The sequence below is a fragment of the Asparagus officinalis genome, chromosome 7, assembly GCF_001876935.1.
Source record: "Asparagus officinalis chromosome 7, Aspof.V1, whole genome shotgun sequence".
Taxonomy (NCBI): Eukaryota; Viridiplantae; Streptophyta; class Magnoliopsida; order Asparagales; family Asparagaceae; genus Asparagus; species Asparagus officinalis.
The window spans coordinates 1,433,601-1,455,636 of NC_033800.1; the positions used below are offsets into that span (position 1 = coordinate 1,433,601).

Sequence of the window (22,036 nt, forward strand, 5' to 3'; positions counted from 1 at the left end):
CCCTCTTCTTCTTTTCTAGATCTTCTTCTTCTCCAGATCTTCTCCTTCTTCCTCTTCTTGCTCCGCTCTTCTTCGTCTCGTCCAACTCCACTCCCTCTCTCTCAAACTCCAGCGCCGCCTCATAAGGTGTTACCACCTCCCTCAACACCGCAGTCGCCGCCGTCGCCGCTCCAGCACCCGTCGTGCCCCTCCTCAACATTTCGGGTCATCCTCCACAGCCTCCTCAACTCCGCCACCACCGCCACATTGGCCACCCTCATCTTGTCGGGTTCAGTTTTTCGTCTAATTTCACGTTTTTTTGTTTAATTAGTTGAGTTAGAGAAGGAGATCTCGTGTTATGTCCTGTTATCCAACAAAACTCATGACCGCATTGCCTTCAAGGTATTTCTCATTGATTTTCCAGTTAAATTCAATAAATAAATAAATATTAAAAAGAGGGGAAAAGATTGATTGTTTTGGGGGTTTTTTGGCTTGTTTTAGGTTATGGCATCCACCTGGAATTGCACAATGTGGCCCAACAGAGAGATCCTCTTGCCACAATCCACATCCTCCCCAGACTTCAGATTAGTTGCATCAAGATGAAAATGAGTATCAGTGTATTGTGAAGTTATGGATTATTACACTAATGTAATTCCATCTGGGCCTTTTCCTTAATCTGGTGCCTCAGTAGGCACAATGTTATTTGGCTTTCATCTTGCCTTAAACGTAGATGTAATAGCTAAATATTTTTGTATGTATGTAGTAACTGTGTATATGAACTGAAATACTTTTGTAGGGATGTGAACTATAATGAAAATGTGATATAAAATTGATGCACAAATTTATCCTATTAACTATTAAAATACTTATATAAGTCATTAACTATTGAAATACTTTTGTTAGCTTGTTAAGTTACTCTGTTAGATTGTTAAGTTACACAGGTAACATGTTAACTTTTTTTGGTAGCTTGTTAAGTTACACAGATAACATGTTAAAGCTTCAGGCTTCCTTTCAACGGATAAAGCATCACAAAGAGCTTGCTTTGCCATTTGGATGTCAGTTTGAAGTCTCCTCTCCCATTGGCATGAACCTGAATATAGTTAACAAGCACCGTAAAATAGTTAACATGAACCTGAATATAGTTAACAAGCACCGTAAAATAGTTAACATAAACCTGAATATAGTTAACAAACACCTTAAAATAGTTAACATGAACCTTAATATAGTTAACAAGCACTCTCAAATAGTTAACATGAACCTGAATATAGTTAACAAGCACTGTAAAATAGTTAACATGAACCTAATATAGTTAACAAGCACCTTAAAATAGTTAACATGAACCTGAATATGGTTAACAAGCACCGTAAAATAGTTAACATGAACCTGAATATAGTTAACAAGCACCCTCAAATAGTTAACATGAACCTGAATATAGTTAACAAGCACCGTAAAATAGTTAACATGAACCTGAATATAGTTAACAAGCATCTTAAAATAGTTAACATGAACCTGAATATAGTTAACAAGCATATTAAAATAGTTAACATGAACTTGAATATAGTTAACAAGTACCCTCAAATAGTTAACATGAACCTGAATATAGTTAACAAGCACCCTCAAATAGTTAACATGAACCTGAATATGGTTAACAAGCACCCTCAAATAGTTAACATGAACCTGAATATGGTTAACAAGCACCGTAAAATAGTTAACATGAACCTGAATATAGTTAACAAGCACCTTAAAATAGTTAACATGAACCTGAATATAGTTAACAAGCACCTTAAAATAGTTAACATGAACCTGAATATAGTTAACAAGCACCATAAAATAGTTAACATAAACCTGAATATAGTTAACAAGCACATTAAATTAGTTAACATGAACCTGAATATAGTTAATAAGCACCCTCAAATAGTTAACATGAACCTGAATTAGTTAACAAGCATCCTCAAATAGTTAACATGAACCTGAATATAGTTAACAAGCATCCTCAAATAGTTAACATGAACTTGAATAGAGTTAACAAGCACCTTAAAATAGTTAACATGAACCTGAATATAGTTAACAAGCACCCTCAAATAGTTAACATGAACCTGAATATAGTTAACAAACACCCTCAAATAGTTAACATGAACCTGAATATAGTTAACAAACACCTTAAAATAGTTAACATGAACCTGAATATAGTTAACAAGCACCTTAAAATAGTTAACATGAACCTGAATATAGTTAACAAACACCTTAAAATAGTTAACATGAACCTGAATAGAGTTAACAAGCACCTTAAAATAGTTAAACTAGTGGCCTTAGCTCGCAAAAGTAAACTCGTTAGGTTTCAATCCAAGTACGAGCATTTTAGGAAGCAACTCCAATGCCTCTTTAGGATGATCATTCTGTGAGTAACCAGTTATAAGCGCAGCCGTGTTGACCATATCTTTAACAGGCATTTCATCAAACGCTTTGTGGGCATCGATCAAGCACCCACATTTGCAGTACATATTAATGACTGAAATTTGGAAGAAAGGGTTGCCTTGAATCTAGAACTCATGACCTGTAGTTGCTCAGCTTGTGCTCGCCTCCCATGATCCTAAAACTCATGACCTTCTTCTCGTCGTCGAAGATTTCGAGGTGCTTGGTGCTGCTGACGGCGGGGATGCTGGAGATAAGGCGGACCTCGCGGAGGCAGCCGGCGGTGAGGGGGGAGTCGCCGTCGAGGAGGCGGAAGGACTTGACGAAGCTCTTGTAGGACTGGGGGGGGTCGAAGCGGCGGAGGAAGGAGACAGAGGAGGGAGGTAGGAGATGGGGAAGGAAGAGGAGGAAGAAGTGTGATTTTGGGGGGAAGATGACAGTGATTTTGGGAGGGGTAAAATTAGGTTTTTTAGGAAACCATGAGCTGGAGTCATGATGGAGGGGTTTGGGCAAAAAAATTTCAAAATTTTGGGGCTGCAGCACATAACCAAAAGTATGAGGGGCTGGGTCACATGACTTTTTGGATTTTGGGACCTTGAAGCAATTTTTCCTTGCTTTTATCATAAAAAGAATCATATTTATCGTATTCGAATGGTATGACAATCATAGTTATTCCATACGGGCATAATCTCATATGATCCTCCGAGTACCTAGAAACTTTCCTGTTCATTTTAATGAGTAGAAGTATTTAATTTGAAAACCAAGAGTACTATCTCCATTAGATTATAAAAAGGTTCTATAATGGAAGCCAACGGTAGGTACCCTTCCACCGTCTAAAGCCGAGTAATAATAATAGATTAGATTTTCTATTATTAATGCGACAAAGTGGGGCTCTGTTTTATAAATATTTTATAGTACGAGGGGTTTTCTATAAAGTTTACAATCTCGAGTGACCACAGCCTTTCTCCCTCTTTTCTCTCTCCTCTCTCCTAACTTTCGCTTTTGATCGAGCGGAGTGAGATTCCTCTCTAGGCTTCGAAGCTTCGCCATTACTCTTTCCCTATTCCCGAAACCCTAACGCTAAACCCAGATCCACTCTCATTTACTGCCCCCCCTCCACTATCGATTGACCCCCAGTCAATGCCAGTAAAAAAAGATCTCACCTTTGCGGAGCAGTGGTAAAAGGCCCCAGCGAGGGACGAGCCTAGGGGCCAGAGAAATCACCGGAGCTTTTAACAGTTCAGCCATGGCGCCGTTTCTCTTATCGGGGTACGCTATCTTCCTGTTGCTTTGCTTCTCCGCTCTGAGCATGGGATCAGTTGACGAGAAGCTCCCCTTCTCGTTGTCCTTCGAAAAGTTTGAGAACGATCAAAGGTTTGGGTCTGAAATCGCCCTCTATGGTGACGCCGAGGTCAGAAATTCCACGGTTCTGATGTTTGGTAAAGGGAGGATGATGTGCAGGAAACCGTTTAGGTTTTTTGGGACAAACCCTGGGTTTTCAACCTATTTCTCTTTCTCAATCTCGGCCGGTTACGGTCAAAACCTAGCATTCTTGCTGGTTCCGAGTAATATTTCTCAAGAAGCCGAGGTTAACCCAAGATTTCTAGTCGTGAAACTCGCTGCTACCAATGCTGCTGGTGCGAGCAGCATAGCGTTCGATGTTGGTGGCGCGATTCCTGTGAAAAGTAGCAGCTTGGTTCTGAGTAGTGAGGAGAAGTTGCACTCTTGGATTGATTACGACGGGGCTTCGAAGATGATCGAAGTGAAAATCAGCAAATCTAGGGATTTGAAGCCTGAGAAATCATTGGCCTCCTGCCCGGTTGATTTATCGAATGCTCTATGGAGGGAGGCAATGTATGTTGGCATTAGCTCTTCAGGTGAAGGTGCTTCTCGAACGAGCAATGTCTACTCATGGAGCTTCAACGTTACGCACGGAGCCCCTTATCAAATGCATTCTGAGCCTCTGAATCCTGATTCGGTCACTGTGCGGTCTTACGAGGACCCTTTGCTTCCTATGAGAAGAGGCTCTCCTTGGAAAATCGTTGTGGCTTTGTTCGTTGGTGTTATTTTTGGAGCTCTGCTGGCATCTGCTGTGTTCTTCTTGAGATCTAAGGTTGTCAAGAGGCATCCAGTTTCTCCCATAGAGTATGAAAGTGAGAAGATTGACTCGGATGGATTCAAAGCTGTTGATGTTGCTGGGAAATAGGAGGAGGTTTGAGGTGAGTGTTTTGTTGTAATATACGTCTGTGTCTCCGTATCCTGTTTTTTGTACTTGAATGTCTTGTGATCCGATGGAAAGCTTAGCTTTTGTGTGCCAAGTTTCTGCAAATGCTAGGCTTTCCATCATGAATAGAAACTGTTGTATTCCAGTATGTTTAATGCTTAATGATGTTCAATTGATGGTCCTGACTCCTGAGGCTATGCTTATTACTTTTCATGGGATTGGGATAACTGTAGTCTGTAGCTATACGACTTGTCAAACTTCATGCTATGCACGAGTGGTTAATGATGTGTATCCCTTCTCTGTGTGGTTCATGATGTGTCAGCACCTCCTACCAAGTGTTTACATAAATATATGATGTTTGCCATCAAAATGGATTTTCCTTTTCGCCAAGAGTTGTTGGGTAAATTGAAAACTCTTAGGCTATGTTTGGTTTGAGAGAAAGGGAGAGAAAAGAAAAAGAAAGAGAAAGTAAAAAGAAAGGAAAAGAAAAATAAAAGAAAATGATATTCTTTTCATTGTTTGGTTAGAAAGAATATTGTAAGGAAAGTTAGAAGAAAATTTAGAAGAAAGTCATTTTCTCTTGTTTGGTTACCTTTCTGAAAAAAAGAGGAAGAAAATTATTACAACATAATTTTAATTCATATTTTTTGGAGTTAAATTTAGATTTTAAATAATTTACAAAATAATTAAATTAAATTGTGATTCTATCATATTTTCAAAAAAATTATAAGTTACCGAACATATTTGCACAATCTTAACTCAAGAAAATTTAATCAAATTTACGATGACTCTCATTTGCGTATAATCTTACATAGTCTTGGACTTGTAAGTTAAAAGATGATTCTGAATAAGCTCTAGACAATGATGCAGTTCAAGCATAATTATTCAAAATCAGTAAATATTAACAAGCAGAAGCACAACCACAATTCCACTAATTAAAGAAATAACATTTCTCACACATAATATTTGCAAAAAGAAAGGTAAATGAAAGAACCAAAACAAATCTAAAGTAAATGTCATGATATTCCTAATATATAGTATAATCAATTTCTAGTCACAAAGTCTATTACAATCAATTTCATATAGAAGATCTTAACTAACAAAGTCTATTGCAATCAATTTCATATAGAGAATCTTAACCAAAGAGAGAAAAATATGTCGAAGTCCTTGGTTTTTGACGTTAGTGAGCCCATCAAAACATCAATCCTGCATCCTTCATCCCTGAAATTAATTCAAAAAAATTCAAATAAGTAGAATATTAACATCAAAAACCTATAAAAGGAAGTCTTAACATTCTTTTAGAAGCAAAATGCAACTATCACTCGTCGTATTATGGTTCTTTTCTTAAGACTAATCATCAGAAATGATGGAAGTGACTTGTAGACGGCCAAAACTAGCATTATAAGTGGTTGCATAGGGGTTGGTACTACTAGTGAAATTAATCAACAGCAAAAATAGTTGCTAAGTAACAAACTTAACATTACGATACTAACTTGCAAACAGTTGTAACGAGCATAGATCGATTGCGGACATGGATACTGAAAGAATCGTTCGGTCTAGACTTAAACAGCTCCTGAATTCGTACTGATAGTAGGTGATAACAGTAGGCTTGATCATTCTCTGTGTGTTGTTTATTCCTAATTCTATCAATTGCAATTATTACTAAACCTAACCATGTGCTAGCAGCTACTTTTCTTGCCACTGGAAATTGCTGAGAAGCACCTCAGATACCAAGATAACTAAGTAGAATGCCTGCATAAACTTCTTAACAACTCAACAGACAACCAGGTATCTCTCTGATAAGGTAAGGGCTAAGGTGTCAGCCTAATTAAAAAAAAAATTTCATGCTCTTGGGCATACAGAAGCAGCCGAATGAAAGGGAATGTTAAAACAGAAAAAAAAATCAGTAGAACTAGCTCAGCGTTGCACACCATGCATCTCACTTCTCTTCCATGTGATTTATCATTTATTAGACTCTTCCACTGTGCATACTGCCAAGAGTTGTACATCCATTAGAAAACAAAATGGGCAGGTAAGCTGCCTACTTAGTAGTTAATATATAGAAAAACTGTCCCCATGTTTTCTTATCACCTAATGAGTTGAGTCTTTGTACAGAATGGACATACAGAAATTTTCAGTAAAACTTACATAACAAGCAATTTTAACTACTGTAACTACTGTAAATGTTAAGAGATCTAATTAATATAGTCACCAACTAAGTTGAGACCTACTATTGCAGTGAGATCTTTATGACATGAAAAGATGCATATTGCTATGCAGTGAGAGCAAGTGCATCTGCAGGGATAACATCATTTGTTATAATAGCACTCGTAAAACAATTACATAACTTATTAGTACTAAGATTCAGGCGCAGAGGATTTAACTTATATCCACAGCAGAATTTGACTTAGTAAACAAACAGAGAGCCCAAGTAAAGAAGATACAGATAAAGGAGAGAAATTATAATCATAAAACAGGGCATTGTACATGCCTGGGCACCGTAAAAAAATGAAAAATTTGACATACGAACAACTAATGGCAACAACTGTACCCAAAGGCGGAAGCAAAAATATGCCATAAAAAAACATATTTCCAGTAAAAGAACACACTTGTACAGTAACTTCACTACATAACTGACCCTTAACAAAATCAGCTCACAGTATCTCACCCTGAAACAGGTCACTTTATGAGCAAATGTCGGCAAAAACAGGCAAGTTCTATTATCAACATATGAAGCTGCATAGTCTTACCATAGGATATTGTATTAACTAAGATAGTCGAGCACAACAAAATTCAATATGTATTCTTCATCCAGAAGTTTTAAATTTAACAGAGAATTCAATTCAAGTAAGCATGAAAAGAGATTTACCTGTAGCTTGCTACACTTAACAGCAAAGTGTTATAGAAGTAAAAACTCATTTGTGGAGTACATAATGCGTAAATCACAAAGGTTTTTGCAACATCAAATAAGCAAACTAAGAGGTAATCATCCAAGTAATTTCAAAGCTGTGGAAGTGGTAGATACTGAACCCGAGAAAGCATCCTTACTAATGATCAAACAGATGGGAACATCAATGCATCCTTATGTACAATATTGTTTCAGCATTTGATCAGTATAAATTCTACAGATATGTGGAGATTCATTAGGAAGTGATCATATGATTTGCAAGTCAGAACAAAGACTGCTTTTTGCCTTGCTTTCCTAAAGTTGACTCAAGTTGACATCTTATGGTCCTACTACCAGTTGGACTCTCATTATGTATGTCAATGTGACTGCACTTTTAAGCCGCGGGGGGGGGGGGGTGGGGGTACAGTAAACAAATTAGCCCATGATCAGATACATGCATCAGGTTAAAATAATGATCTACAGATCAAAAATAAAGTAGTCAGAGTTAACATCATAAAAAAATATGACCCCTAATTTCCAATATATCAGCCACAAAAATTTCAGCCACATAAAAAAGAAAGGAACAAAGATTCTAAATGCTAATATTCAAGGTTTAGTTCTTAGCCTCCTGTAAGTTCCTATGTTCATCTATTTGAGCTAAGATAGATCTATCTATATACTCCACTTGGTAGATATTAATCGCCATAATAGCATCTGCATATGCAGTCAGCTGAATGTTTTATCCTTTTCCTTTGTATAGCCCATTCATCATCTTCTTTTGTCTACAAATTCAAACACTTCCTCTAGTAAGCACGTCACAAACTAAACCCTAAAGTTCATAGTCAAAGGTAAATCTTTAATGTGAGTGAAATGAGTCAAACAAAGAGAACAAATGTTAACTCCACAAGTAACTTTTTAATAGCGATGCTGCACGTGGGAATGACAAAAAGCCTACTTGACACACTGTTGACGCAGCTATACGTGCGATGTGTATGCATATTCATCCTATATCAAATATCAAGCTGCCAGATGTTGCAGATAATAAGATTAATGATTGTCAGTACTAGAACATTTTGTTGTAACTGATGTTTTTCGTACATGATGAAGTGATGTCTTAGTATCAAGACCAAGATTAGTAATGAAGAGGCTGATAGTGATGGAAGTGCTAGGAAGTGAAGAAGTAAAGCTCCTCTTATCAATTGAAGGAAGATGAGGAACAAAAGAAGATATAAGTTGCAAGATAATTATTTTAAAATATATGCTTCATGCACAAAGAACAAAAACATGACCCAAACCAAATAGCATATCCAATGTCTAAGCTTAGTAGTGTAGAGTTTTATGCTGTAGACCTCATAGCAATCATAGCAATGTTTAACAACACACCAAATCAATGATTTTTAAAGCACATGTTGATGTCAGAACAGTACATTACTCGAAAAGAATTTGTTTTTAGATTAAGTTTTAAATAAATTGACTCCAGAACAAGGTAATTCGACATGTACACATTCATTTCTAGCAGATAAAGAAAATTGAAGAATGCATTAAAGATTCTGCATGTGATGCACTACCATCCTGCAACAACTTCAATTCCCACACAACAAAACGCAACTCAGTGTCTCTCAAAAAATTTATCCCCAGAGATAAATTTAGTCAGAACAAAAGCCTTCGAAAACAATCGCACAACAATCTGATATTTGAACTAATTCAACTCAAATTTTTTTTTAAAAAAACTAGTATAATCTCCCTTAGCTATGACCTACGAACACCAACCTCAAAGACAAATTAAAAAAATAAACTGTAGACCAAAAGCTAGTTGCAACTATAACGTATGATGCTATGAAAATCGAAATTTTTTTTTACCTCAACTGATGAATCGATGAGTTTTTTCTTTGCTATATTCATTTCCACAGGAGAGAGATCTGAGAGGAGAACTCTAATCTTCAGCAAATTTGAGAAAGTCGGAACCAGATCAGAGAGCTACAGTCTCGATTTTTTGTAGAAATCTGAGAAGTTTTGGAGAGCTACAGTCCCGGTTTGATCGGCGTCAAACTAGGATTTGATCGGTGTCAAAGCTTCGGTCGGCGTCGAACTAGGGTTTAGGCAAAGTTAAACTAGCGTTTTGAAGACTGATCGGTCGGAGTTTTGGAGAGAATGAGGGAAGAGAGAGAGAGAAGATTGATCGGTCAGAGTTTTGGAGAGAGTGGAGATTGATCGATCGGGGAAAGTCGGAGGCTCGAGCGACCGATTCCGTCTCTCTCCCTCGTTTTCACCTGGGCAGCGGAGAGAAAACTTAAAAGGAAAAATAGCTATCGGTTTTTCTGCAGTGAAAATGATTTTCTTTTTATTTTTTGTTTTCTTTCAAACCAAACAGCAAAAACTCACTTTCGTTTTTATTTTATTTTTCTTTCTCTCACTTTCTATCGAACCAAACAGAGCCTTAGTGTAAAAGCAGTATTTCCTCACGAGCGTGTAGTTTCTATGTGCTGTCATAGGATGAAAAATTCATAAATGGATGCTCATTATTCTTGCTGGGGAGGGAGGAATTGATAAAGGGATAACCCTTGTTGTCCCTGGACATCAGTTTGTGATAATGGAAATGTTGTATTATTTCAAGGGATGCTGGCTTCAAATCTCAACTTCTTGAGCATGAAATGCTTCGTGTTGGATTATGCGTTCATACATCCGTTTAGGTTGTTTTTGCACTTGATGTTAGAAAACGTCACTTTGTGGAAGCTTGTAAAAATTCTAGGCTCTACATAAAAAAAAAATAGAAACTATTGTGTTTTCAGTGTGTTTGGCGTGCATTCTATTACTGTTTCACGTTTAATCTTTTCTGATGGATATGGAATAATGATAGATTGTGGTTAACAAGCTTTCTTTGATATGTGTCTGTTTCATGGTCTTAACGTGCATCCAGAGTCGAAGAACATCCCTTCTCTTTGTTTATTAAGTAGATCTTTTCCAAGAATTTACGCGTAAGTTGCAAAAGCTTAGTTTAGGAGCATATATTTTCATGAGCTATCTTAGTTGGTGCAGTGTGCATGCTTTCTTCGGCAACTGTCTTTGGATATGTATCCTTTACTTGGGGGAAAATGGCGGTTCCCTTAGTAAGCAGCGTAAAAAGAAAAAGAGAAAAAAGAGAAAAAAGAGAGAGATAATACTTTCCTGTAACTAACTCAAATTTTGACTTTCAGGAGATATACATACTTCCATTTGCATTATGCGCTGATTCGTTTGCCGGTAGAAGCTTCACAAATCCAACATTCTTTATGTTTCCAAGTTTTTCATGTGAAAATGGGAAGGTTGCTCTGATACACCGCAAACTTTACAAGCTCCACAAATTTGCGGGCGGCAGCAACTTCAATTTTCAACTTGTTGAATATTAGAGTTCTCACTTTCCTCAAGAGAAATAAATTTACGTATAAGTAGACATTTGCCTTGAATTGCATCTTTCCCACTCTAAACCCTCTGAGCGAGCTAGCAAGGATGTAATCCACGCAAGCAAGCAGTTGGTACTAATTCAGACACTATAACTCTTATGCAAGCAAGCAGTTGGCACTAATTCAGACACTATTAACTCTTATCCTTTCTTACATAATATGTTTGCTTGCCTTTCTTTTTCCTCTGCGTAGATGTTCAGAAGTCAATACATTGGTATACGCTGGTCTTAAAGTCTCTGCCAATGCAAGTTGAGTATTTTTTTTATGCGCTGAAATGTGGACTCACGTAGCGATGTTATTTTTTTTAATCTATTTTAAATACAATATAAGCCATGTTCAGACTTGATACCTAGAGGTAGGGGTGTTAACGGAGCGGATACGGCTCGGATATGGCACTTACCATATCCATATCCGCTTATCCATCTCGGATACGGATACGGATATACGTCGGTAAGAAAAATTCATATCCATATCCGTCAAAATCGGATACGGTTACGGATATAGATGCGGATATATAAACGGATATGCATGCGGATACAAAAAGGATATGAGAAAACTAGATAGTATTTAGAAAAATATAGTCATGTGATACAAAAAGAGTTCGTTAATATGTTCATTATGATTGAAAAGCTAGGATTAGACATCTTAATCATCAAACTTAACCACAAATCCATAATCTAAGAATCGAAACCATCGAACGGGTATGACCAATATGTATTCGGATATTTTCGGATACGGATACAGATATTTCACTACAAAACCATATTCGTAACCATATCCTATCGGTTATAGATTTGAATAACCATATTCGTATCAGTTACGGATATTTCCTCGGATACGGATACGGTTTGACAACCCTACCTAGAGGGCAGTAGAGCACTAGTCATTCTTCAGCACATAAAGCACGTGAACCAAATAAGAAAGCAAAATTTTTAGTTGAGACATGTTCAAGTCTAATCATGACTTTTCTCCCATCACAATACACACAGAACACATCATTTTAGTTGACACAACTTCAAATATATGATAACAAATATATGATAACATAACCACCACATATGAAAATTCAACATAGTATTCGAAGAAGCTTCATACTATTCATATCACAAAGCCACACATATTCCACATAGTATTTCGAAGAACCTTCACACTATTCATATCAGGAAGATACACAGATACCCTCAAGTCATTGCTAGTTACCTAGAGAAAGAAAATAAGCACTACTGCCATATTGTAAACATGCAACTGGTAGTTGCAGCACATTAAAACCATTGTGCTGAATGAATTACTGCTCATACATCTCTTCTTCACCTTCTTCATCTTCATACTCTTCTTCATCAGCAGTAGCATCCTGGTACTGCTGGTATTCGGAAACCAAATCATTCATGTTACTCTCCGCTTCAGTAAACTCCATCTCATCCATCCCTTCTCCTGTGTACCAATGCAAGAAGGCCTTCCTCCTAAACATAGCAGTGAACTGCTCACTAACTCGTCTAAACATTTCCTGAATAGAAGTCGAGTTCCCAATAAACGTAGAAGCCATCTTCAATCCAGTAGGAGGTATATCACACACCGTTGACTTCACATTGTTCGGGATCCACTCCACAAAGTATGAAGAGTTTTTGTTCTGGACGTTAATCATCTGCTCGTCTACTTCCTTTGTGCTCATCTTGCCTCTGAACATGGCAGAGGCAGTGAGGTACCTCCCATGCCTTGGGTCTGCAGCGCACATCATGTTCTTGGCATCCCACATTTGTTGAGTGAGCTCAGGGACTGTGAGTGAGCGATACTGCTGAGATCCACGAGAGGTCAAAGGAGCAAATCCCACCATAAAGAAGTGAAGACGAGGAAAGGGGATGAGGTTAACTGCAAGCTTTCGAAGGTCAGAGTTCAGTTGACCAGGGAACCTAAGGCAGCATGTCACACCAGACATCGTTGCAGAAATAAGATGGTTCAAATCTCCAACTGTTGAAAGGGCAACAACAAGCTTAGGCAACAGTAAAATAAAATAAGAATCGAGCTGAAAACAAGGGAGAAAGTGAGGCTTACAGCTAGGAGTAGAGAGCTTCAGGGTTCTAAAACAGATGTCATAAAGAGCTTCGTTGTCAAGGACCATGCACTCATCAGCATTCTCTACAAGTTGGTGGACTGATAAGGTTGCGTTGTAAGGTTCAACAACTGTGTCAGAGACCTTAGGAGATGGAAAAACTGAGAATGTGAGCATCATGCGATCAGGGTACTCTTCTCTGATCTTTGAGATCAGTAAGGTTCCCATTCCTGAGCCTGTTCCTCCTCCAAGGGAATGGCACACCTGAAATCCTGATTGTTTACAAAAAGATGAAGTTAATTATGATAATAAGAAGTTACATGGCTAAAATATTTTTATTTATTTCAATGTACCAGTAAACTAATACGATAACAATAGTGAAAACAAATTTAGTAAGAACATAAAGAGAATCGTCCAGGCTCCAAATGTCATGATAATACTATAAGCTATAGATAAACCGAAACAAGATAACCATAGTTTTTATTCTGTGAAAAAAGAAATGAGGCTTGTGGCAGCATGTAACTATGTAGGGCATCTCAGTCCATAAATTCCCAGAGGCATCTTCATTGAATATCAAAGTGCAAGGATAACTAAAGGAAGACAACATCACAGATGCCCACTAGAATGTTACATATACTCAATAAACTTTAAAATAATATTAGGACAATAGTGTTAAAAGAATAAGCAAGAAAACCAAGAGATTCTTCCAGGATCAAAATGTTATAATAGTAATATAGCTACAAGATAAATGAAACTATATTACTTCTTCATAATTTTTATTCTGTGAAAAATGAATTAAGGCTTGTTGCAGCATGTAACTATGTAGAGCATCTCAGTCCAGAATTTCCCCATAAGCATCTTCATTGAATATCAAAGTGCAAGGATAACTAAAGAAAGCAAACATCGTAGATGCCCACCAAAATGTTATTACAAAACAATTAAATAAGAAAACATGCTACTCATGACAGCGATAATTGATTGATTGATGAGAATAAAACAACGAAAATATAATATGCCATTAAAAAAGAAAAATTACAAGTAAACAAGAAGTTCGAAACTTGTGATAAAATTGATGTTAGCCTTTGACAAACAGGCACATTGGCTAACATGTGCCATCACCTATGGGCCTTGTGGACACCCTCAACTCTCCCCCAGCTTGACGTACTAAGTACAATACTGGGGTCGCAATGGGAAGCAATTTTAGAATAATATACTTCCAAGTCAATTTCAAGGTCCACCAACATTGGTGTTACTATCATTATTATTTTGGTAAATGAATAAATATTCGTAAACCGAAATTGGAAGTATATGTACTGAACAACCCTCAGGTATACCTGAGTTCTCTACAAATAAAAAAGAAGACAAGAAAATTGATGTTTACCATTGACTAAAGAAGAACATTGGGCAGAAGTGCAGTTACTGGCTCTTTGCCACCACCTCTCCCTAAACTTAACTAGCTAAAGCCTAAAGTCCAATCATAGGTTAGCAAAACTAAGCCTAGGGTTCACATATAAACATTTTGACCTAGGAGGTAGTCTGATATGGTTAACGATCCTGTTTTAGTCCTAGTGAAACGATATGGCTTAACACAAGACATTAACAGGTAGAATGACAACAAGACAGTAAAAGATGAGAGGGAAAAGGCATTACAGGAAACTTTCCGAGCACCGAGTACCTTCTATTGCTGGAATGTGTAATGCTGGATTTAGCAAAATGAAGTTCTACATCCCCAATTAATGCCACCAGCGTAGAAAGTAGGCTTAAATGCTCAAAAAGTTGTATGCATTATGCCCTTTCAACAAGTTAAAAATACTGAAATGACTTGGGCATATCCAAATAAATGCATATCAGAACCTGGTCACTTCATAAACTTCGTCACAAATTAAGTTGGATCCAAGGTTAGGAAGATCATGTTCTCACTTAGAACCACTCATTTAGGAATTGAATTTAAACAAGAGAGCCAACTTGGGTCTAGCATAAAATTTAAAACTCAATTAGACTATAAGCTGAATTTAGCATCATATATACTATACGGAGAAATTATTTAGCGGACCATGTCAACTAGACAGATGATGATCCAAGAGGGGTAAAAGCTTAAAAGAAATACTTAAACTATAACCTCTTGCTTAACCAATTTAAAAGTTCTTCCCTCTTAGACCACCAGCTGTCCAGTGGACATAATCCAGTAGATAGTTTCTCCAAGAGAAAACCACAAGACACTATATTTTATCCCAACACACCTTGGATACCTCGTGCTATTTATCCACAAACAAGTTCAATATTGGCATTAGGTATTTTGTTGTGTTAGTAAGATAAAGACTGAGTAATTCCGGAAGAACTTAAGCACTCTTTAGTACTACACTATAACAAAACAAATGTTTTAGTTGCAAACCTACTCCAATCTATGGACTTGCAGAACTACTAGTGTCCTATTTACTTACACAAACAAGTTGCATTAGCCCTCCTCAGAAGCAATGCTTCTCGATATACAAGATTTCTTTCCAAATTTTGGAAAGTTACCTTGGCGTGTTCAGCAAAGTAACTCAGCTTAGCTTGCTTGGAAAGCAAGTTAACTTGGTTTTCCATTTATTAAAAGCAAGTTAACATTCTAGACTGTTTCTAACAATCCGCCACAAGTATCCCAATGGTTCTTGGTTCCCTTAAACTTCAGACTCCCACTTAAGTCAATTGAAGCTTAGGTCTATTGAGAAGTAGCACAGTGCATTGTGGACTTAGCCTTGAACGAGTACTTCATTACTGTTTAATAAAGCTTATACTTATACCAAGTGTATATTCATAGCAGTTAAGCTTTCTACTGCAATACCACCTTGCCATTATTATTGTTGTTCAACTATGAATATTTTGATCTTCATGAAAGTAGCTAGGCACATCGTGATTGTGAGGGACTGTTAGAAAACAGTTTCTAAAAGTAACTTATCTTAGTTGACTTGTTGTCAATCCAAGCTAACTTCTTAGATGAGCAAGCCAAGTAAATTTAGCGCCCAATTTTTAGAAGCCTATAAATTGGAAACCATCACTTCAAAGGAGGATATAATCTTTCACTATTTTTCTCAGTTGGATGTTTCAACAGGGTACAGTGTTTGCTTGTCCACCTTTATTGTTACTGGTAGGCACACGTTAAAAAAAACCACGCACACGTTAAAAAAAACCACCTTGCTTAAAGTCTGCTTTATATGACGCCCACTACATTTATAGGACAGGTCATCCCCCTTTGTCATTCCAATGTTACCAAATTACCACAAGTGTAGGGCAATAGGCATGTCCATATTACTATTACTATAGATGTAGCGCAATAAGCATTTCCATATACGACCATGCAGGGAGACCCTCACTTCAAAAGAAATTTTGACGATGATTGATGGTCATTTAGAAAACTAGATCAATACCCAAACCCCCAACATCAAACTGACCACAATCATAGGATTTCAGCCATAAGAGCAGCTCCAATGGGGAGGCTGCAAGCATTTTGTAGCCTCCCCAAAGAATATTCTGTTTTAGAGGGGGGCACACTCCAACCACCTCTATATGAAACTCCATTTAAAAATATATATTATTAAATAATTATTTATATAATACTTTAAATGATTTTAAAAATATAAAATGATAAAAATTATATAAATTAATTTAAAATATATTATAAATTAATACTAAAATTATAATATAATCATATATTTAAAATAAAATTGATTATCTTAATGAATTGATAATAAGAAATAGATAAGAGACTTTAAAAATAAAACCGAAAGCAAAAAAAGATAATGTGTGGTTCATTTAAGAGAGAACCGAAAAATAATTAGAAACAGGATACTGGTGGAATTGGCCCGAAAATGCAGTTCTAGAATTTTTTTTAAAAAATAGAAAATATAGCATAATATTTGGAACAATCTTCATAACTACTCCGAAGTCCAATTCTCACACCATAATGAGTTACGGTTTGCCGAAAATGATAAAGTTTTATATATTAAATTCAGCGGCATTACATAAAAAAATAAAGTACATGGAAAAAAATTAAAAATCAGGCATGTCATTTCCTTCATATCCACCGCTTTTGCAGTCAGGTATTCTGTATTGACTTCCTGCATAACTATATTTAGGATTAGGAATATCATTTAAAGAACATTCAGTTGTATTTCTATTTAAAATCTGTTTTTTTTTAATTCAAAAATACTCACGTTCCGAAGGATCAGTAATAGTATCAAGATTAATTAACATAATTTTACTTTCCTGTTGTTCCCTTAACATCATAATCTGGTGCATTGTCATTTTATTATTTTCTCGTTGTACAGAACTTTTTTTTAAAAATATCAACAATTTCTTGATTATTTTTATTAAGAGTTTCAAAGTCGAGGTCCTTTTCAATTGCATGTCGCCTCCGCCTCCACATCTTCTCTTTCTTTCTTCATGTCGGCTGACTTATTGACATATCGTCGTCATTATGAGTATATCCCTCATTATCGTCATTTAAGTCGATGACAGAAGAACTTGAATCTGATCCCTGAGATAAGCGGGACTTTGAAGTTTTGGAAGTTGCAGGCGATCTAACACTTTTAAAATTGACCGACATGATCAAATAAAAACCCCTTTCTCTCTTCTGGATCTTTTACAAATATTATCCTAGCACGTTTAATCTACTACAAGAGAGGAATAAACAAGTATTAATAATATTATAATAGATGTTAATAATCAAGATTTTTGTTATTCAAATACTTAAAATATCAAGCTCAGAAGCACCGCTTGAATTTAAGCGCTCAACTTGTTGAATGCGTCTTCAAAATTTACTGTTCGCATTCATAATTAATTGCATTCGGCATGAGAGAGACTTCGGAGTCCTTTGAACAGTACAAATATTGAAAATCCTTTCATAAAATAAAGTGTTGAGAACGATATTGAGTCTTGAGAACCCATGATTGGGTCTTGAGAAATTTTGAGTCATATGACGCATAAAATTTGGTCTTCTTATAAAAAAGAATTTTCGCGATAGGATCACATAATCTAATGAGATAAAGTGTTGAGAACGATATTATTATGATGGAGGAATGCAAAGAGTTATGAATATAGAATAAAAAAAAGTTGTGGTGGAGATATAAAAATTGTGCAAGTATTTATAGAGATACTTCGGGTAGAAATCATTACTGAGGAGAAATCAATGCAAGTAGAATCCAATGTGAGGAGTTTTCAACGCGAAAGGAATTCAATGTGGGGAGTCTCCAACACCAGAAAAATCCAATATAGTGAGTCTCCAACACCAAGATCCAATATAGTGAGTCTCCAACACGAAAGTAATCCAATGTGGGGAGTCTCTAACACGGAAGGAATCCAATATTGGCAAGGATCTAATGTGAGGAGACTCTATGCTGGCAGGAATCTAGTATAGGGAGACTCAACACGGGAATTCAATGGGGGAAGACTCCAACACGGAAGTAATCTAATGTGGGGGAGAATCCAACACAGAGATAATCTAATGCTGGAAAGAATCCAATGTTGAAAAGAATCCTATGCGGGGAGAAATATTATATAATGACATTATATCCATCTCTAAACAACTCACAACTTATATTTTATTTCTATAAACAACTTCTTCAACAATGAACTATGGAGCTGGATCGTCACATCTACCTTCTTCTTCTTCTTCTAACAATGAAACATTTTCTCAGTACATTAAAGATTGGGAGGAAGATAAGACACAATGGGAGAATGAAGATGAAATCTTAGCTCGCGTATATGCCTCTAATAATGAAATAATGACTTATCTCTCTCAAGAGGAACTAAGCCAATACGCTTTGGCCGCTCGCGTGTTGAAGACTCCCCACATTGGATTCCTTTCGTGTTGAAGACTCACCATATTGGATTCTCCTGGTATTGGAGACTTTCCACATTGGATTCTCCTGGTATTGGAGACTTTCCACATTGGATTCCTTTCGCGTTGGAGACTCATTACATTGGATTCTCCTTGCATTGGTTTCTCCTCGGTAATAATTTCTACCCGAAATATCTTTATAAATATTTACACAATTTTTATATCTTCACCACAACTCTTCTTATTCTATATTCATAACTCTTTGCATTCCTCTATCATAATAGTATTATCCTCGACAACTTTATCTCCTTAGATTATAGCATCTAATTGTGAAAAATCTTTTTTACAAGAAGATCAAATTTTAAGCGCCACGTGACTCAAAATTTCTCAAGACCCAGTCATGGGTTCTAATCAAAAGAAGGACAAGCCGTGTGAACGAATTTCTGCTTTATTTCATGAAAGGATTTTCAATATTTGTGCTGCTCAAATGACTCCAAAATCTCTCTCATGCCGAATGCAATTAATTATGAATGTCATCAGTAAAGTTCGATGATGCATTCGACAAGTCGAGCGCCTAAATCGAAACAGTGTTTTTGAGCTTGACATTGTAAGTACTTAAATAACAAAAATTTTGATTATTAACATCTATTATCAAGATATTAATACTTGCTTCTTCCTCCATTGTGGAAGATTAAACGTGCTAGGATAATATTTACAAAAGATTCAGAATAGAGAAAGGGGTTTCTATTTGATCATGTTTGGTCAATTTTAAAAGATGCAGAGAAATGAGCAAATATAAGAAAGGGGTTTCTATTTGATCATGTTTGGTCAATTTTAAAAGATGCAGAGAAATGAGCAAATATAAGTGTCAGATCGCCTGCAACTTTGGTCAATTTTAAAAGATGCAGAGAAATGAGCAAATATAAGTGTCAGATCGCCTGCAACTTCCAAAATTTTAAAGTCCCGCTTATCTCAAGGATCAGATTCAAGTTCTCCTGTCATCAACTTAAATGACGATAATGAGGGATATACTCATAATGACGACGATATGTCAATAAGTCGGTTGACATGAAGGAAGAAAGAGAAAAGATGAGGCGACAGGCAATTGAAAAGAACTTTGACTTTGAAACTCTCAATAAAAATAATCAAGAAATTGTTGATATTTAAAAAAAAGTAATGGACAACGAGAAAATGATAGAATGACAATGCATCAAATTATGATGTTAAGGGCCAAAAATGATAAGAAAAATTTAGATTTTCAAAGAGAACGACAGGAAAGTAAAATTATATTAATTAATCTTGATACTATAATTGATCCTTCATACCGCGAGTATTTTTGAATTAAAAAACAAGAGATTTTAAATAAAAACACAACCAAAGGTTCTTCATCTGATATTCCTAATCCTGAATATAGTTGTGCAGAAAGTCAATACGCAATATTTGACTATAGAAACGGTGGATCTGGAGGAAATGATCTGCCCGATTTTTAATTTTTTTTCATGTACTTTATTTTCCTGTATAATACCGCTGAATTTAATATAAAAAATTTTATCACTTTCGACAAACTGTAACTCATTATGGAGTGAGAATTGGACTTCGGAGTAGTTATGAAGATTGTTCCAAATAGTATGCTATATTTTTTGGTTTTTAAAAGATTTTTCTGGAACTGCATTTTCAGGCCAACTCCACCGATACCTCACTTCCAATTATTTTTCGATTCTTTCTAAATGAACCGCACATTATCTTTTTTTTTTAACTTCAGTTTTTTTAAAGGCTATTATCTATTTCTTATTATCAATTCATTAAAGACAATTAATTTTATTTAAATATTATATATTATAATTTTAATATTAATTTATAATATATTTTATATTTTAAATTAATTCATATAATTTTTTTATCAGTTTATATTTTTATATTTTCAAAATTATTTAAAGCATTATATAAATACTTATTTAATAATATATATTTTAAATGGAGTTTCATATAAAGAGGGTGGTTGGAGTGCACCCTCTAAATCAGAATATGCATGAGAATATTCTTTGAGGAGGTTGCAAAATGCAGCCTCCCCGTTGGAGCTGCTCTAAGCCAGAATATAACAAACATTAACCATGAAAGAGCATCAAACACCTGATGAGCAAACAATCCAAAATACCGCATAGATCTAACTAGAGCAAATCAAGCTCTAGAGAAATTATACCTTGCAAGCAATCACAGTTCTCGGCCTCCTTCCTCACAACATCAAGAACCGAATCAATCAGTTCCGCTCCCTCTGTATAATGACCCTTGGCCCAGTTATTCCCAGCCCCAGACTGACCAAACACGAAGTTATCCGGCCTGAAGATCTGGCCGTAGGGCCCAGATCTGATGCTATCCATGGTTCCAGGCTCCAGATCCATGAGCACCGCCCTCGGGACGAAGCGGCCGCAGCTGGCCTCGTTGTAGTAGACGTTCACCCTCTCGAGCTGCAGATCTGAGTCGCCATGGTATCGACCAGTGGCGTCGATCCCGTGCTCTGCGCACACGACCTCCCAGAACTTGGACCCGATCTGGTTACCGCATTGGCCGCCTTGGATGTGGAGAATTTCTCTCATTTCTCCCCCTTTCCTTGAGCTTGAAGACGGTGGAAAAAGATGAGAGAAATTAGAAGTTAATTAGGGCAGGCGATTTGGGGGAGGGGTTTTAAATAGTAATTTTTTGACGGAGCGGACGCGAAAGGGGTTTTTGATTTGGTTGGTTGATTGAGGGATTTGAAATTGGTGAAGATGGACGGACGAGATGAGTTTGGATGATGGAAGGGACGGTTGTATTTATGTGGGATTTTGAATTTTGAAAGGGTGGGAACAGCTGGGCGACAGGGTAGAAAGGGAAACGTGGCTGGTCAGAATATCGAGGAGCAACGGACGTTTGAAATGCATTGACGAAAATGCCCTTTGTAGGAATGTTTAGGTTGGATTAACTGGGTTCTCGTTGTGGTAGCGCCCGTTTCTATATTCAAACGGCCCATAAAAGATGCAGACTTATTATGTACAGGCCCAAGATGTGGCTTAAGATTGTTGGGCCTATCCAATTTTCACCCTGCAAAATTTTCATGGTATTATAACTATCAAGCGAGCCCATTATATGCCCTGCCCGTTTACATATCAATATTCCATAGAGTAAATTGCACACAGCCCCTCTTATTTATGCCTCTGAGTTGAGTCCAACTATTCACACTCCCAAACAGTAA

The 22,036-nt window shown here is 36.6% G+C and overlaps 2 protein-coding genes across 3 annotated transcripts; one reads left to right on the forward strand and one right to left on the reverse strand.

The window, feature by feature from the left end:
• On the forward strand, nt 3,362-11,070 carry LOC109848864 (L-type lectin-domain containing receptor kinase VIII.1-like). 2 transcript variants are annotated; one of them, XM_020418578.1, is made up of 2 exons: nt 3,362-4,610; nt 10,697-11,070. In XM_020418578.1, the coding sequence occupies exon 1, from the start codon at nt 3,638-3,640 to the stop codon at nt 4,595-4,597; it is 960 nt and encodes a 319-aa protein (XP_020274167.1). In that variant the 5' UTR covers nt 3,362-3,637; the 3' UTR covers nt 4,598-4,610; nt 10,697-11,070. The 2 variants fall into 2 exon arrangements, with proteins under 2 accessions (XP_020274167.1, XP_020274166.1); XM_020418577.1 differs by lacking the exon at nt 10,697-11,070 and adding an exon at nt 9,413-10,203.
• Nucleotides 12,000-21,549, reverse strand: LOC109850366 (tubulin beta-8 chain-like). The gene is made up of 3 exons (XM_020420383.1): nt 21,008-21,549; nt 12,992-13,261; nt 12,000-12,907 (listed from the first exon to the last, which is right to left on the reverse strand). Exons 1-3 carry the CDS (start codon nt 21,399-21,401, stop codon nt 12,228-12,230), a joined length of 1,344 nt encoding a protein of 447 aa, XP_020275972.1. The 5' UTR covers nt 21,402-21,549; the 3' UTR covers nt 12,000-12,227.

Excerpts from the sequence above, each read along its gene's own strand:
- LOC109848864 (XM_020418578.1), top strand. The coding sequence starts at position 3,638 with ATGGCGCCGTTTCTCTTATCGGGGTACGCTATCTTCCTGTTGCTTTGC.
- LOC109850366 (XM_020420383.1), bottom strand. The coding sequence starts at position 21,401 with ATGAGAGAAATTCTCCACATCCAAGGCGGCCAATGCGGTAACCAGATC. Across the intron at positions 13,262-21,007 it reads GAACTGTGATTGCTTGCAAG|GATTTCAGGTGTGCCATTCC; the intron begins GTATAATTTCTC and ends GTAAACAATCAG. Across the intron at positions 12,908-12,991 it reads GAAGCTCTCTACTCCTAGCT|TTGGAGATTTGAACCATCTT; the intron begins GTAAGCCTCACT and ends CCCTTTCAACAG.